Source organism: Nansenia antarctica, assembly GCF_963989245.1.
Source record: "Nansenia antarctica genome assembly, chromosome: 5".
In the NCBI taxonomy this organism is placed as follows: Eukaryota; Metazoa; Chordata; class Actinopteri; order Argentiniformes; family Microstomatidae; genus Nansenia; species Nansenia antarctica.
In genome coordinates this window covers 12228588-12247290 of record NC_137690.1, presented here as the reverse complement: position 1 = coordinate 12247290, position 18703 = coordinate 12228588, and the positions used below count along the sequence as shown (strand labels likewise).

General features: G+C 40.3%; 2 protein-coding genes across 2 annotated transcripts; both read left to right on the top strand.

Annotated features, from left to right (window-relative positions):
* Window positions 1-1095: 1095 nt before the first annotated feature.
* LOC308157741 (arrestin domain-containing protein 3-like) lies at window positions 1096-5808 on the top strand (the record flags this gene model as incomplete). Its single annotated transcript, XM_080531348.1, has 4 exons — window positions 1096-1220; window positions 4109-4190; window positions 4468-4564; window positions 5537-5808. 4 exons carry the CDS (start codon window positions 1096-1098, stop codon window positions 5806-5808), a joined length of 576 nt encoding a protein of 191 aa, XP_080387474.1.
* A 4335-nt stretch (window positions 5809-10143) lies between these two features.
* Window positions 10144-12328, top strand: LOC308157740 (arrestin domain-containing protein 3-like; the record flags this gene model as incomplete). The annotated part of the gene is made up of 4 exons (XM_080531347.1): window positions 10144-10239; window positions 11244-11340; window positions 11498-11754; window positions 12215-12328. The coding sequence occupies 4 exons, from the start codon at window positions 10144-10146 to the stop codon at window positions 12326-12328; spliced, it is 564 nt and encodes a 187-aa protein (XP_080387473.1).
* Window positions 12329-18703: the final 6375 nt, after the last annotated feature.

Genomic DNA, 18703 nt, shown 5'->3' with positions numbered 1-18703 from the left:
TCCACGGTAGCTCCGCCAGTAAAGCAACAGTAAACAAATGTTGACCGAGTGCAATGGATATTAAATATTATTTTGTATTTATGCTTCCTTATGATTGTACATATTTAGACCTGTTTATTTAGGTATCTTTTTTAAAAATGTTATTATGTATTTGTATGTTTATTAGTATGGTTGAGGTTGCACACTAGGCTAGGATGTGTTTGCGAATGGTATAATCAGTGTCATCATCAGACTACAAATGGCAGAATACTTAAGAAAATGTTAAGAAAGAATATGAGGCTATTCTCACAGAATGTTTATCTGCTCGTTCTCTTGTGATCTATTCATCTCAGGGATGCACAATGAGCACAAGTCAAGCACTCCGCCCCAGAAACATTATTGTTGTCACATACTGAGATACAACTACATAAACTCCCACAGAGTCTCATGCCTCCTGCGTAATTGCGCATAGGCTAGTATCCCCACGCTACCATTGGTTTACCATGCAGGAGACGGAAGAGAATTCCACGCAGGAGGCGTTTCCTTGTAAATGTACTACAGCACTTTGTCTAAATTACGATTCAACCCCTTTCCTTTCCCATGAACCCATATTGTCTTGCAATAAAATATAAACTGTGACTCTTTCACTTTGTTGTCCATGTTTTGGACTTTTACAGATGTATGATGTTTCTCTGCGGTGTAGCCTATATGCTAAATGTCCACCTTTTTACATTTGTACTTACTACACGCTTGCATGACAATTACATTATGCTTGTATTTGCATATGTACCACTGAGGAAAAAGCTTAAAATAAGGCAATTCCCACTGTAAACTGTACATTTCATATTGCGTACTTCGTATGAGGAAATAAGCGTCTACTGAACGGTGCCACACCCAGCGAATTGTCTGCGCAACTTATTCGCGGGTTCAGTTGCCCACTGTGCAGGTTACTTTTCTTTAGAACTCGATTAGATCATGTACAGAACTGTGAAGAACTTTTCAGTAAGCTACGAAAGCGTCAATGAAAGCAACGCCTTTACCAGTGGTGATGTCGTTACGGGACAAATACTATTAGAAGTGGCCAAACATTGCAACATTGAGTCTCTTTCCATAAAGATGAAAGGGAAGGCAAAGATTAGGTGGACCGAGAAACATGGTCAAAGTTCCCACACGTACCAGGCCAAGGAGAAGTACTTCAGCATGACACAGTGGATGATCCGGGAAGAAAAAGGCCATCGTAAGTGAGTTTCCTAGTACAGTAGCCTATTTACATATTATGATATTTGATTTACGAAGTAGGCTATTGGTGGTATGATTATAAACTCGGGGGGAAAAGTTTGGAAATGTGTGTTTGGTCGATTATTTCTTTGTTGTTACAATGCTAATTCGTGACGTTAGAATTATAAGGTTCTATCTCAATTTTTGTCAAAATTGAGTTTTTTACATGATCTGATCCATTAGGTGTTTATTAATGCCTGTGTGGTGTTATTTTTAAAATGTTGAAATTATTTAGTTAGTAATTCATAAAATACAAAGGTTCCATCTCACAAAACATAATGGAATGTAAAAAATGTGACGCTCAATATCTCTGAACTGCCCTAAACGGAGATAGAACCTTATAATTCTAAGCTCACGAATTGGCATTGTATTGGATTTGGTTGGAAAGCCTTTACATTTACAAGCCTTAAGCCTTTACAAGGATGAACCAACTTGTAGGATCATGTATTTGTGGGATGAGCAGCACAGATGAATATGTGGTAAATTAGCCAACATTCCCTGCCACTGTTAGCCCTTAAACTCCTCATGTGTTTCTGAGTGTTGTCATCCTGGTCTTATGAACAGTTTTTAACGGTGACCCTCTGTTTTTATTTTAGGACAAGACCAGCAAATATTGTTGATGGGTCAGAATGGGGAGCCTTGTATGTACATGTGCCTGTTATACAATATGTATTTCTGTTCATTTCATCATTCAGGTTTCATATCCAAACAAGACCTTGAAAAGCTCATCCAGCATTTGTTTCGAGTATTCGATTATTGTAATGGTCTACTAACAGGCCTATCTAAAGGGGCTGTTCGTGCAGCTCATCCAAAACACCACTGCTAGGGTCCTAACAGAAACAGTTTTAACACAATATAATCCTGAGATCTCTACACTGGCTACCAGTCTCTCAGAGAATTTAATTCAAAGTACTCTTAATTGTATACAAATCGCAAAATGGGCTTGGACCAAAATACATATGGGTCATTCTACAGAAACGGTGGCATTTGGAATTGCGAATGTCTTAAAATGTATTTCATTTTACTTAATCAAAATTTAGTGTACAATAATAATTAACCTCTTACCTTTAACAATCCCCAAAAATGAAAGCTTAATGTAGGCCTATAGATTTTTAAAATACATTCACTCAAATTGGTCTTACCAGGAGTAGTAACACCAATGACAGTAACACCAATGACAATTTACAGAACAAATGTTTTTTTTTTTTTTTTTTACAAAAAACCTCAAGCAGTACCTCAAGCCATGTCTTCAATCATATCAAAATCATTCAAATATCAAATTTACTCAATATCTTTTTTTAAATTCCCCTTCGTATGAAATGAGTAACACCGGTGACATAAAATGTAAAAGCCTTGTGTAGAATTTAACACATAAATCATCAAATGTATAACAAATGAAGAGAGACAGCAGACTGACCATGTGCATATGTTGATCACATGTCCTCCAATGACCTCTTGAACCAAGAAGTACTTCGAAAAGTTATTTCATTTCTTTCAAAATAAAAGTTTTGTGAGGCAGTAACACCAATGACATGAAATGGCGTGACCACCCGTTATATTATTTATCATATTTATTTGGTATTTCAGCTTTTTAGGTTTTCCATTCCATAAATGTGACATTTGTGTTTACTTGATGACATTTAAAGTAGGAGAATTATTATTTTAAACTAAAAATATGGTACTAAACTTCAATACATGGTCAGCGTGACAAGCAAATTGCTTGCACTTGATATTTTAAATAAATGATAAAAAAACAAGAATTGCTCATTACATGACTCAATTATATATGTTATTATGATAAGAACAATGTATATTTATCTAAAATATATATTACATGTGATCATTATGTTTATTTAAAGTATTTTGATTGCTGCAAAGGTGAGAGACAGGAATGCCACCGTTTCTGTAGAATGATCTCCTCCCACCCTATATTCCAGCAAGGCCCCTAAGGTCAGCTGAGATGAATTAGTTAATCTTTCCAAGTATATTTCTATATATATCTATTCTTGTCATTTTCTTTTTTTAAACTGCTTACTCTCCTCTTGATGTATTTTTAAATGCTGTGTAAAGCACTTTGAATTGCCCCTGTTGTATGAAATGTGCTATATAAATAAACGTGCCTTGCCTTGCCTTGCCTTGTCCACACAGTTGGACCTCTCCCCTACGTTTTCTCATGAATTCTTCGAATATTGCTCTGCTGCATGCATATTACAAAACTAAGGTACTATTTTTTTTAACCAAGTTCAACAGGGGACAATCAAAGAATTAACAATTAACAATTAAAAGTATCCATGAGATTTATTATAAATATACATTATATATATTATTCCAAACAAAGTGACGTCTTATAACCATGGCTTTTGTTTTCCAGTTTGCCGTGCCGTTGCACCAGGAATCCATGTCTATCCCTTCACCTTTAGGATCCCTCAGCAGTAAGCAAGCACTCAACCTCAGCAGACACACTTGGTGCGGTTATTTATGAGATTGTGAACAAGAGTATATAATCTTCTGTAAACATGCCAAGTTACAACTTTTTACAATTTTTATTTTGTATTTTTATTGAATGAAACAGGAATAAACATGCTTTCTCTTCCACATATACAATTATAATCACACACCTATTAATCCTAACCACAACAGAGGTCACATAACAATACTCAACCCTCCTCCCCACCAACCTTAGGGGAGAAAGAGTATAGGGTCAGTGGAGGCTCACCCTTCCGTGGTCGGACCAGACAATGCCACAACTGTCTGCTTGTTCGTCTTTATTCTTTGCTAACAGAGAGATGCCATCCTCCCTCAAAAGATGTTATGGTAAAGTCCTCTACGTGTTGATTGCCACGATGAGCAGGTCAATGAGGATGAACAGCAATGCTCAGGCTGAGCTCAACTTTGTCTCAACGGTCAACATGAACAGCATGCCTGGGCTGATGGTATGGTTTTATTCAAACCTGTTTTTAATGTTGGTATTATCTTACACACACACACACACACACACACACACACACACACACACACACACACACACACACACACACACACACACACACACACACACACACAATTTACCTCTTCATTTACCAGCCTGATTCTACATTGAAGCACTGCCTATGGTGTTGTTTATTTCTTTCACCTTTATGTTCAGGTCTGATTGTGGCTTTGTGGTGGTAGTGTAGTTCATGGCATCAATGTGTTTGTGTTTCCTTTCAGGCTCCACAGCATGGGACCAAGGATAAGGAGCTTAAGTTGTTCAACTCAGGAAAGGTGCATATGGCCATTCATACTGAAAGGATAGGTTACTACCAAGGTGAGAACCAATACATCATACATCACACGTTAAACACTTAACTGCAGTTTACAAACAGACACATTTCATTTATTTACATACTTATTTATTTCCATTGTGTACATAGCTGGATATACTCTCATTCATGCTTGATTGAGTTATTTGAGTATTATTTATGATTTAAAATAGTCAACACAGGCAAAAACCTGAATACTAGTCCAAAGCACAGATGAATTGTCACAACTTTAGAGGCTACCATTAGACAGTTGTTTGTCATAGAGTAGTTAACATTCATGTACATGACCCTATACTGTTGTAAAATAAGGCAAACTAAGTATAGAAATGCTAAGATGGATAGATATTGACTTTGGGGTGATCATGTTATGCATACAGTACTGTAGGGCTGAATCTCTCATCTGTGTTCAAATCTTCCATTGACACCAATACCTAATTTCTGAACATAGAGCTCAAGGATTCTCCCCATAGTATCCATGTAAACATGGATACATCACATGAAAGTATTCACACAACTCACGTTACTAAGGGGCACTACAGGGCTAGAACCACTACATGCTGGTATTATCAGATCATTCATCTTCACAATGTAGCACCAGCTCAGTGGCCTTGCGGTTAGAGTGTCCGCCCTGAGATTGGGAGGTTATGAGTTCGATCCCTGGCCGAGTTAAACCAAAGATAAAATTGGTACCCGATACCTCCCTGCTATGCACTCAGCATTCAGGGTTGGATTGGGGGTAAGCCCTGCGACATACCAGCATCATGTCTTGTACATCAAGCTGCCTCACGCTACGGAAAGAATGGGATAGGCTCCTGCCGCCATTAGGCTTGAGAACCATCGGTTTATCCCTTATTTACTCCAATGCAGCACTGTCTCCGCAACTGCGGTGGCCAGTCCAGTACAGCTCAGCTTGGCTCAGTAGTGTAAAACAGGTAAAATAGTCATTGTGTTTTTTCTCCTGAATTTCCACTCTGCAGGAGAAGGTTTAAAGGTGGTGGCTTCTATTGAAAACAGCTCCTCGAAAGAGATCAAGCTCAAGTATACCCTGTACGAGCAGAACATCTTCATTTCCCCAACAAAGAAGAAGTACATCTACAATGAGATCCTGAAGGAGGTGGGAGAGCCCATCCCGCCATCCACCAGACAGACGGTCACCAAAGTCATCCCTATCCCTTCTGACCTTTTCCCGTCCATGCTGAACTGCAACATTCTCAAAGTAGAGTACATACTCAAGGTGTGTAGTGTGTAGTGTGTGTGTGTGTGTGTGTGTGTGTGTGTGTGTGTGTGCGTGTGCGTGCATGTGCATGTGCGCGCGAGCGTGTTAAAGCCAGCCTCAAAGCCTGTGTGGTGTGTTATAAATATGCCCTCCACTTCTTTTCACCAATAATAATTAATGTATTTTTCTCTGCCATGCTGTAGGTCTATCTGGATATTCCACTTGCTTTTAACCCTGATATCAAATTCCCATTGGTCATCCTTCCTGCCACTCAGTCTCTGGGACAACAACCGGGGCAGCAACCACCCCCACCACCTTACTCTAGCTTTGGTTTTGAGCCATATGCGAACCCAACCCAACTTGCATTGAACAATGCACCACAATTCCCAACAGCCCCTCCTGCAGCCTATCCACCTCCGCCAGCCTACGGAATGTACCCATCCATATCAGACTTTGGCAGTGACGTAATGGAGGAAAAGAAGTAGGAAGTTGAAAGACCTCCTCCAGTAAAAATCCAAAATGTTAAGATGAAAACAGTCATTTTAAGGATATCAATGTACATATATATATATATGTATATATGTAATTTTGTTAAAAACTTCCAACTGTTTTGGGGAAAAAAGTAACACCCCCCTCAAATAGAAGTGTGTAGTGTGTTGCTAACCTGTAAGATACATTTTTACAAAAACTTAAGGAATGTTCATATACTGTACAGGACAGGGACGTGCGGTCAGGGGAGGCAGGGGAGACAAAGCCTCACCTGTCATACTCCAAGAAAAATAGCTGTTATGAACAGTAAAAAAAAAAGAATATAAAAAATGTTGCACTTATCTGTGTTATAAGTTTAATTTATAATTTAAGATATCTCTATCGGGTTCATTATGTGTGTAAATCTGGATATGATAGGCTACTAGCCAGTGCCTCCCCAACCATTGACCTCAAGGCACGTCACTGGTACAGGAGATAATAAATAAATTATTTTGTACAAATTGCAGCCCCCACTTAGGCACCTTATCCATTTGGACTAATACATACATACTACATGTATAGGCTTGTGTTTACTGTACATGAGTGTTTGTCTCATACATGTTGCACAAAAAGTTTCTGTCCTTTTGTTTTGTTGCTATTCTTCCTTCTTGAGTATCTCTTAAGACACCCCTCTATAAGCTACTGCATGTCTCTCTCATTGTTGTTCCAACAATTGTTCCATGATGTTGTCACTAAAAACATTAAAGATATTTGTTGTAAGAATGAGATGAGGTAGACATCATTCAGTGTGGTAATCATTTATGTTCAAAATAGACCGGGGAAATAGTATAATGAAATAATGTAGTGATAACATGTATTTATGTGGAACACATTTATGAGTAATTACAAGGTTGTCATTTTCAAATAAATACCAGGGTTATACTATGATATGTGGAAGGCAAATCATTTTGTATAACTATAATGGCAGATATTAATAATTTTGTATAACTCCAATTGCATATATTAAATAACATAATACAAAGTAATATGGATGTATGTTATGCCCCTGCCCTGTTTTGTTCTATTTAAATGGTGTGCCTGAGGAGGCAGGGTTATCGGATGTGTGGTAAAGACTAAAGACTGGGAATATTTTGCCCCGTCCATTGCTGTTAAGTGGCATTAATTTGATTTCCTCTTACAAAACATGGAAACACCGGTAATGACTTGCAGGTGGAATATCTTATCTTCTGACAAGGTAGTAAAGAAATTACCCATGGAGGTCAAACCATGCTTGTTGATGTCATTGCACATATTGTGTGTGTGATAACATGATGGACTGATTTCCTCATCTGAAGTTGACACAGAGAGGTCAGCTGACTGCATACGTAATTTCTTGCGCCATAATGACCATCAAAGGTTTGAGTTTGACTATGTTAATGTTAATTTTATTTATAATGCGCCCCCCATCCAACTTTTACATCGGCCCGGGGCGCAGCCCGGGTAAAGGAACAGATAAAGACAAGGACAGGGACAAGGAACACAGAAAGCAAACAGACACAGACTACTTAAACGAACATCTCAAGGGATACAATTTACAACAAATAGGGAGTAGACTTAGGGAACATCATTGACGAAGAGGTGGGTTTTTAACTTGGCTCTAAAGGAGTCCAGAGTGGGGGCAGACTTGATGGCGGAAGGGAGCGCGTTCCACAGGGTCGGTGCTATCACCGCAAAGGCACGGTCACCCTTCCTCTTGAGGTTGGTGCGGGGGACCCTCAGGCTGAGTTGGGCGTCGGACCTGAGCCTGGGCCTTGAGGTGGAAGACAGGTCCAGGAGGTCCTTGATGTAGGGTGGGGCGAGACTGTTGAGAGCTTTGTAGACGAAGGTGCAGATCTTGAACTTCACTCTCTTCTTTACTGGGAGCCAGTGAAGGGAGATGAGGACAGGGGAGATGTGGTCCCTCATTTTAGTGCCTGACACCAGCCTGGCAGCGGCATTTTGGACTAGCTGTAGGCGGTAGATGGTCTTATCAGGAAGTCCAGCATAGAGTGAGTTGCAGTAGTCGAGCCTAGATGAAATTAGCATGAGGACGACCCTCCTCAGGTCGCTGGGATGGGACTATGATGATACTATCAAGGAGCTTATGTTTATGTTTGTTGTTTCATGTGAAAAAAGAACACTGGTTGGCCCAATCAGTCCATCTTGATTTTGCACTCACCAAAAACCTGGAGTTCAAGCTTCAAATTGTTGTTCTCTCTGAGACAAGATGGTTCCGCCTCTAAGGGACACATAAATAAATGTAGGCCTGATGTAGTGTTTAAGATGATAGATTTGTGACTCTTTTTTGTTTTTATGTTGTTGTTGTTGTTGTTACATTTTTAAAATCATTATTTGAATTATTGTGCATCAAGCACTATCGTGTAACCATCTTGTATTCAGTTTACTTTACATTTACATTTTTGGCATTAAAAGACACCTTTATCGAAAGCAACTTACAACAAATATATTTGTCTAAGTGATTGAATCATCTAGAAAAAGTAATCTATGATATGACCTGGGGCTCGGTTGTTAAGTCTGACGTCAAACGTGACGTGTAGCAATTTCCAAACCAGAAATTCCTGTACCAGAGTACCAGTGTACTACAGCGGTAGAATGACAGTTCAATCGGTTTTTAGACTCGGATCTATTCATACAACAAGGGACACACTTTCCCGTTTTCCACATAATATTGTCAGCGTCTTTGAGCCTCGGAAAAGCGCTATATAAATCTAATGAATTATTATTATTACTGAGGCATTCCGAAGAGAGCGCCTCAGCCAACTTTGGACCCGGAAACACGTCACGACTTAACAACCGAATTGGCAGCTACCATGCTAGAATAAATTAATCAGTTTTGTTCTTCAATGTAGTTCTGTGCTTGATTTCACTAACGATTTGCAAACGATAAAAAGGTGATTGTCCTCAGAGAGTGTCTGTGTGTGCACACTTCCATACTTGCTGACCAGACATGGTCCAACCAACAGGTGCACCTCCATGGAATGTTAAGGTAGACTCAATATGAGGTAGCTACTAAAGAGCGGGCTGAGCTTCGGCAGAGATAACTAGCGTGAAGCAAGACAATTCACTCAAATCCACAATTCCTTTTGTCACACTGCTATCACGTTGCCTTACCGCCCTTGTGCTAGTCAGTATTGCTAACGTGTGAAAGTTCTTAAATGGGTGAAGTTGAAATATCTCTGAAGACATTCCACTTCCCTTGATAACATTCCTGAGTCGATCTTTAAACATTTTCACTTTTCTAATCAATACCTGCTCAACTTTACTTAAGACAAAACATAGAGTATTTATCGCCAAGCTTTTCATGCTTTAACTACACAATTCAAAATTGCTCAATTGAATGTTAAGTTATAGATGGTGACGTTAGAATTATAAGGTTCTATCTCCATTTTTGTCAAAATTTAGTTTTTTTTTTACATAATCTGATCCATTAGGTGTTTATTAATGCCTGTGTGGTGTTATTTTTAAAATGTTGACATTTTTTAGTTAGTAATTCATAAAATACAAAGGTTCCATCTCACAAAACATAATGGAATGTAAAAACTTTGACGCTCAATATCTCTGAACTACCCTAAACGGAGATAGAACCTTATCATTCTAAGCTCACCAGATGTTAATCAGAATGGAGGGGCACACCGAAAATTACAACCACCGAGGTGTCACAAGAACTGGTAAAACCAGATTTCAGAATTTGAAGAGGAAGTGAAATGCCTGTCTAATTATCAGTAGCCTACTTAGAGTGGTTGGAGGCAACTGTATACAGCTTACTTGTTCTGTTACCTTAACTGGAGTTGTCATTCTATTGATTGCAACCAATCTTATAGGGAATATTGGCAGTACGGAATGACTATCAAAGGTTTCTCCATTGATTATGATGCAATCAACGCACCAAATATTTTTTCCAATGGAGATATCGTAACTGGGCGTATCACTGTGGAAGTCTCCAGTCAAACTAAGATTCAGTCTATCACTTTCACAGCAAAAGGAAAAGCTACTGTTCAATGGACTGAACGTCACGGACAAAGAACCGTTATATACCATGCGAGTGAGAAATACTATAAAATACAGCACACCATCTTGGAAGAGGGAAGAAGAGATGGTAATGTACCACAATGTATTACTCTACCTTATTATATTTGAAAGAAATGATAGAAAGCTATAGATGTTGTTCTCACTGGGATACACTACCCATACATATTGGTTATGCCTATTTTCAACCCTCTATCATAAAGTTGTCTTAATTCAGTAATAATGCCTGAGGCTGTGATTTATCTTCAATATTGTCATGGGTAGTGGGAGTGCTGTTAGGCACGACACGCAGAGGCAAGCTGGCAAACCCTCTACCAAGTGACAATATTGACAATAAAGCATAGCCTTTAGAGCATTATGACTGAATTAATTAAACGGCACATGCCACTATTAAGAGTTGGCTGACAAATATGTACACCTTTTTTATTTCAGGCACTGAAATCATCAGTCCAGGGAGGCACGTGTTTCCTTTCACTTTTCAGATTCCAAACAGGTACATAAATCATCTTACATGCATATACTGTATATGTGTTTAAACTGATGTTTTAGTTGTTTTCCATCTTCAATACTCTATTTTATTCCTCAAGAGACATGCCATCCACCATCAAATATTGGCGAGGCAAGATTGTCCACTCTTTGGAGGCCAAGTTGAACAGATCTATGAAGATGGCGAGCAATGCTAAGGCAGTACTAACCTTTGTCTCCAAAGCAGACATGGCCATGCCTGGACTTATGGTATGTTTATCTACGGAACTCTTATCATTTTATAAAACATTCCTGTTTCTTGAACACATGTCTTATCTGAGCATTGCCATAGTGGATTGCAGACAAAACTACATGGGATTCATCATTCAACTATCATTGCACAAAAGTGATTTTGAAGTAACTGTTATAATGTGTTATTTGTCTTTTAGGAACCTCAGTATGGGACTAAGGCAAAGGATGTTGTGTTCTTTGCCTCTGGAAATATCTCTCTGAACATTCACACTGAGAGGATGGGATATCTGCAAGGTAATGATTCACTCCCCCATGAGCATTCATAATGGTCCAGACCAAGAGTGATCTGACTCCTGGTTGGACACTGGACAGATCATACTCCATTAATCTGATTATATAAATGTGTTGTCCTTCAAAATACAATGTATTGTTGTCTCGTTGCATCTTACAGGTGAGGTGTTGAAAGTCATAGCAGAAATCACCAACAGCTCAACTCGCACTGTGAAGCCCAGATTCTACTTGTACGAAAAAAAGAGTGCCTTTGCCCGAGGGCAGAGAAGAGTTGATACCAAATATATTTTAAAGGACAAAGGCGATGCGATTGCTTCTTCTACCAGACAGATTGTGACCAAGTTGCTCACCATCCCCCCAGGACTTTCTCCCTCCATCTTGAATTGCTCCATATTGAAGAATGAGTACAGATTGAAGGTACAACTCCATTGTCCATCAGCCTTGTTTTTTTTCTTGTGCTTTGTCTATGATTGATTGAGGGGTGGCAGGTAACCTAGAGGTTAGAGTGGACGGCCAGCTATCTGTAGGTTGCTGCTGGTTCGATCCCCACCCCAAGAGGGAGCCGGGTGTGAGCTGGTGACTGGAGGGCTGCTGGCCTCATATCTAAGGTGCCTACCACTGCCGTTGTGCCCTTGAACAAGACACTTAACCCCTAACTGCTCCAGGGGCACTGAAGATAGCTGAGGGGGAGGGTGTACAGTGCAGATGTGTTGTCTCGGGGTTGCAGAAATACCACATTCCAACATCTTACACTCCATGCAGGCTCAGTCACTTTAATAACTTTAATAACTTTTGATACAGATTTTTGTACTGACAGAATTGACATTTGAAAACACCACTGTGTCATGGTTTGAGAAAGAAAGTGTTTCTATTTCAGGTAATTCTTGATGTGGCACTCACCAAAAACCCTGAGATCAAACTACCTATCGTTATCCTCCCTGACATCAATGGATCAGCCTCCAAGGAACTTGAGACATACTGGACCAAATGACATTCTCTTCAGATGCTTAGAATGAATGTATAATCAGGGGTGCACATAACTTTTTGGGGCCAGTGCTCAGAGGAGCACCTAGGGATGCTGCTTGGTGCTCCCCGAGCTCGCGAGTCACGACCCGTCCCACAGGATGGATAAAAAAGGGATACATGGATATATTATTAGCAAAACGACATTTATTCATAAATAAAGATGAACGACCAAATTATTGTGTGCAAAACAAAAGAAACAAATGCAAAATCAAATGACTGCTCTTTAAGAATGAAAGTCTGTCCGACTCCTTTAAACACAATGAAATCAACTGACATCTCTTTAAGCACTAACTGAATGTCTGTTCTTTAAACACACTGAAATAAACTGACATCTCTTTAAGCACTAACTGAATGTCTGTTCTTTAAACACACTGATATAAACGGACATCTCTTTAAGCACTGCTCTGTTCTGTAAACACTGAAATCAACTTTAAAAAAAATAAAAAATAAATAAATAAAAGCTGTTGGTGCGCAAGAGCGCCTTCATGCGGCTGATCTGCCGCGCAGCATGCATTTTGGCGACGCATGCGCACTGGCGCACCAGTTATGTGCACCCCTGTGTATAATGTATTTGCCTATATCAAATTATTTTAATTAACAATGTCAGTTCATTGGTCAGAATATCAGTACTTCCCAGTGCCGACTTGAAATATGATCTTATCACATGTTTTATGTTTTATTAAAAATGCTAGATACTCAATCGATATATGAATACATTTCTGAACAGCTCAGTCAATCAGGCATAGCTGATGACAACCAATAAGCATGTTGACTTTGATATACAGTGTACATTTGATTCAATTTATCATCATGTCTGGATTGCCATTTATTAGTTGAAATACTGTAGGTGTGTTAGAACAGGGCTGTAATAAAAAGCCTGCACAACCTCTAGATCTCAAAGAGCAGGATTAATGTGACATCATTCACGTTTTGAATGTAGGGCTGTTGAAGGGAAAAGATTACTCCTGTAATGGATCCTACTTATGGACAATGTAGACAGAGTCGTGAGTATTCTCGAGAACCCTCCTGAGCACAACAAGTATTACATACTTTTTGTTTAACTGAATGTGCATGTGCTAACTAAGGATTGCCGTGCTCTGGCTAAAGAGGCTGATACATTTTTCTCCACTAGTCAACAGCGTTGCACGGCCATTATAGACCCCGCCAACATTAACTCATCCCTGCCTGGGGACACAATAGCCGTTGCCACAGCAGCCCAACAACAGCTGTGCTACTACCACATGCAATATGGCCCAAAAGCTACGAAGTGTCGCCCCCCTCCAACTTCAGTGTGACGGGAAATACCAGTGCTGGTGTGTTACGTTTCTCAATAGGTTCTGTTATGTTTCTCAATAGGTTCTGGGTGTACACAATAATGTCGGATCCAGGTGCGGTGTAAGTAAAGAATGAGACGGAGATGTAATAAAATAAAGATTCTCTTTACTGAGACGTATGATTCATAGGTACAAACATAAACTCTAAGCCGGAATAACAAAAGGGGAGCAGTAGGGCTCAGCACGTAGGTAATAATAACTCAGGCACTGCGGTCAATAATAAAGTGCACGAAAACTAAAGATTGAGCAAAGGGCTCCAAAGGCGGTACAAGGTTGTAAACCAGCAAACAAAGTCAAAGTTCAAATTACGTTCCGGGTAACGGATACGTGAAGTGGTAATACATACACAGGGTTCTGAAGCATTCCATACGGGGTAACACAAGTGATCGACTGACAAGGGAACAAGGAAATGGGACACACCTATATACACTGACAAACACTCACAGGTGACAACAATCATTCGATAATTAGTCCAGGGCTGGAGCACTGTCGTTCTTCGACCAGTAGGGGCGATGGGGAGTCCTCTTCGCTGACCCCCCTTGTAACACTGGTGCTCATTAGCTGACAAATTCATTTTATTATGTCAGCAACGTCAGAGTATATATTTTTTTGTACAGCACCCTGACGAAGCCAGACAGCACCCCAGTTGAGAAACACTGTGCTAGACTACATTTCAGTGGTCTGCCTCAAGCCAGTCCATATGGATCTGGAACAACCCGTGGGGCTGGCTCAACCCCCCAGCGGGGTCATCCTCCAGCTTTTCCCCCACGCCGCCACAAAGCCCCTAAGGAGCCTCCTGTGGGCCCCCTAGTCCACGCTCCGGTTTTACGGAGTTGTTTCCGACGGGTGATCCGGGCCCCTCTACATTGACATTGTCAGTTCTAGTGAATTCTGGGGGGATGTATGTAGCGGACCCTACTTATAGACAATGACATAATTCACTAAGTATCTTTGTATTGTGTATTGGCTAGGGCCCTTTAAGCCTATGTCGCAGTTGTGATGCATTGGGTGGTCACGCATTATTTACGCTTTATTGCGCCTGTTGTTTGAATGAAAAGAGGCTTGTTGTGAAAAGAGAGATTAAACTCACGCATTTTGAGCTTTTACTTGCAAACAAGTCTTTGTTCCCGTCGACTCCTAAACTCCAGCACTTGATGTTGTAACAAGTTTGACTTGTGGTTGAACCAGTTTTCTGCATGCCTGCATGGACAACCCCCCCCATCCCCCAATCCTCACCCCCCTACCTGGTCTACACTCTGAGCAAACGCAATGTTATTATGTCGCCCCCCCCGTCTCCCCCCCGCCTAAATCTACTGGTGTTTTTGTACCCCCCCCCCACCATGACCACACACTGTACATACTTGTTGTTTTGTCCCCCCCGCCCGAACTACCCATTGTACATATTATATGTCTGTCCCCCTGCCCGAACTACCCACTGTACATACTTTGTGTTTTGTCCCCCGCCCCCACCTGTGGTGTATGTCCCCACCTGTCCTACCCGCTGTACATACCTTATGTTTTGTTGTATTGTTCTTCCCATGTTGGATGTATGTTTATCTTGTAGATAGTACTAGTTATTTGTCTGTATTATCTTGTAGATAGTACTAGTTTTTTGTCTGTCTTACATGTAACGATTAATTGAGTATCAAGGACCCCAATTGAAATAAGCCAGTGGCTTTCTTGGGTTTTTATCCTGTTAGTTGACCTTGTATGTAATATGTACTTTCATGTACCTACTTCTGCAAATCTTCTAATAAAGTTTTCAATGTACGCTCGTGTGTGTGTAAGTAAAAAAACAGTCTGAAAGACTAGCGTCTCTTTTACAAAGGAGCCCTGGCCAAGACAGCCACAATACAACAATTACATTTGACATAATAAAAGCACATAAAAACATGCAAAGCACATTACATAAAAACAGTAAAAACAGTACATGACCACAGGTACAGTAGCACACCTAGTACACATTGCGACATACTGGACCACAAGTAGCATACAAATTACATGCAACATGGAGCATGTAAATGATGCATGTAAACGCATGTAAATGATGGATCTTATCATGAATCATTTTTAAAGGCTTTAGTATAGGCTACATGATGTATTAACTATTTGTATTTTGTACCCAGATGTCAAATAAATACGTAACAAATGAATAGTTAACTTTAAAAAAAAAACTGCCCCGCTGAACCAATGAGAAGGACGGGGGGGCGGTGCTTCCCATCGGTCCGGCCTATCAGTGTCCTAGATTTGCCGCTCGCTCCGGGCGGCACATAGAATCCGTTCTTTGGATAAAGGTCTCCAGACGTTTGGAGCGAGAGCAAAGCGGAAGTGGAAACGGCTGGCACCGCGAGACTAGCCAGCTATCAATAAACTACAATTCATCAGAGCAATTGCGCGTCATCTCCCTGTCATCAGAATGATCACGCCCCTTTTTGGGTGATAGAAGGGGAGAAGTTTGACTGGCGGTCAATGGGAATTTTTGGTCTTCGCTACTTTAATCCGATAAAATAAAAAAACCGTAGTGCTTTTTAGATATTAGGAGCCCAAATCCGATGGCCAGTTAGGCAAACTATATTATAGTGTCGTTGCCGATCAATGATCGACGTCGTTATATAGAGAAAATAATGAAATAGCCTAGGGGTTGATTCATCAGAGCAGTCATACGTCATCTCCCTGTCATCAGGGATTTGTAGTTCTTCATTTGATTTGCCGTGTAAATCCCCAGACTGCCCAAATCCGATTGCCAGTCAGGCAAACAATTATATAGTGTCGTTGCCGATCAATGATCGACGTCGTTATATGGAGAACATTTATGAAATAGGCAATGCATGTCTGTCCTTTCAGTCTGCCTCCATGAACCACCCGACCCAAAGGCCTGAGGTGTTGTAGGAGGTATGAATATAATTTAGGGGGTATTTAGTATAACAGGCTAATGGGTTTATCGTGAGTTTACTTTGATTGTTTGTTTATTGCCTAGATCACCGTATTGAGAAGTCATATGGTTATGGGGGATGATATTGCAAGGTAATTTAAGCACCTGCGCACCTTGCATGGTGGTAGTGGAGAGAGAGGGGAGCGATGTATTTTTGTTGACCGCATTATACGCATATTCTATACGCATTGTTTGTTATTTTTCTGGTTTTGATCGCTTATGGATTATTTTTGTACGTCGCCAAGTTTGATTGTTCTATTCAATAAATGCTCTAAAACGTACTTTTCATCTCAGCGGATTGTTTGGCGCGTCATACAATTACCAGCCAGACCCTGGTTGCGTCTCTCAGCGACTTTTTACTTTTGGCTCTATCTATCTATCTCGCTACAGGTGTCATATAACCCTAACCCATATCCTGCCATATAAAAGTACCTTATTGAATCTCCAGGTAATGTATTTCTGACATCCATCACTTTTGCTGTCGTTAAGATACTTTATTTTTCTGTTTTGGTAGTCTGTCCAATGTGACAATTGCCCTCCTCCACCGGCCCTAGTTTTGGATCTAGCTTGCTGTTCATTATTTTCATGATAAAACGTCATAACATCTTCATATACACCATACAGTAGACACTGAACAGTAGACATAAGACATGTTCATAAATGTTTATCTTATATGTGTATATGTTTGTGAATATGTGAATATGTTTTCTGTTTTTTTGCACCTTCGGAAGAGCCACTACAATTTCATTGTATAGACAACTGTACAACGACAATAAAGTCTATTCTATTCTATTATATACAGGATAAATACTGATTAACAGTAGGCTACTTTGGCAAATGCCCATTGAACAGATTTATTTATTATCCTATCTTAAGAAAACTAATGTAACACTCCCATCTGGAAAAAATAAAATTTGGGATTTTTTTTTTGGGGGGGGAAATATTTGGAGGCCCTTTTTGTTTGGTGGCCCCAAGCAATTGCCTTGGTTGCCTCTATGGACGGGGCGCCTCTGCGTTTGAGTTCAGTGAGTGGTGTTTCACCGCTGTGTCGAGACACCATATAATCTCCGCACGCAGTGTTTGTGTGCCGCCCAGAGCCAACCTGATGTCGGCAAAAGACGAGGCAGAGGTGGCTGCCCTGTTAGTAGCCACGGTCGTAGCTGTAACGTGAGCTTCATTGGGTGCGGCTGGTGTAACGTCGGCAGTAGATTTAGGTAGTGTTGCAACGGCAGTAGCACAAACATTTACAATAAAGAGCTGCCGCTCTCGGTGACCAACGGCGGCCTTGTGGCTAGCGCCATGCATGTGCGACTTAACCCCGTTGATCCCCATCGATGCAACACTTATTTTCTTTTTACATATACAATACGCCTCTCTGATGTTACCGGCGACTGGTTGCAGGCAGCCATGGCTTAAAGTCTGGCACATCCAACCAGGACTCCGCAAATGTACACTTTCCCATTGTTATTTTTTTACACTTTCCACTTGGTTTCTACAAAATGATTCAAAGACATTCGTTTTCGTCTTTCGCTCTCAGGGCGTCATGTGACGTAACCTCGGGGTTATGCATTACGTTAAAGTTTCCGGTTCATCTTAGTTTTTTTTAATAAAACTAATAAATTCACGAACTTTTACTAAACGTTTTTAGGACAAACTCTTTGGACAGAGTCTAATTCAGAAAAATACATACAAAATTCAAGACCTCATAAAATCGTGATAAGACTTTTTAATACTTATTAAGGGTCTTGATTTTCCCAAAATCGATTTATCAACTTTTAATACTTTTCAAGACACCGCGGACAATGTGTGTGTGAATGGGTGAATGAGAGGCCGTTGTAAAGCGCTTTGGATAAAGGCGCTATAAGTCAGTCCATTTACCATTTCGTAAATTCGCTCTGAGAGCGCCGGAGCGCACAGTGTGTTCAACGGCAAGGGACCAAGTAATTTGATTGGACAAGAGGCATTCCATGAGTGCTGATCAGATTTCCAGAGCGAATTTACGAAGGCAGCCTATATCCTTTATTGTGTAATTTAGAATGTTGGAATGTATAGAAGTTCTTATGCTGTTTATCAC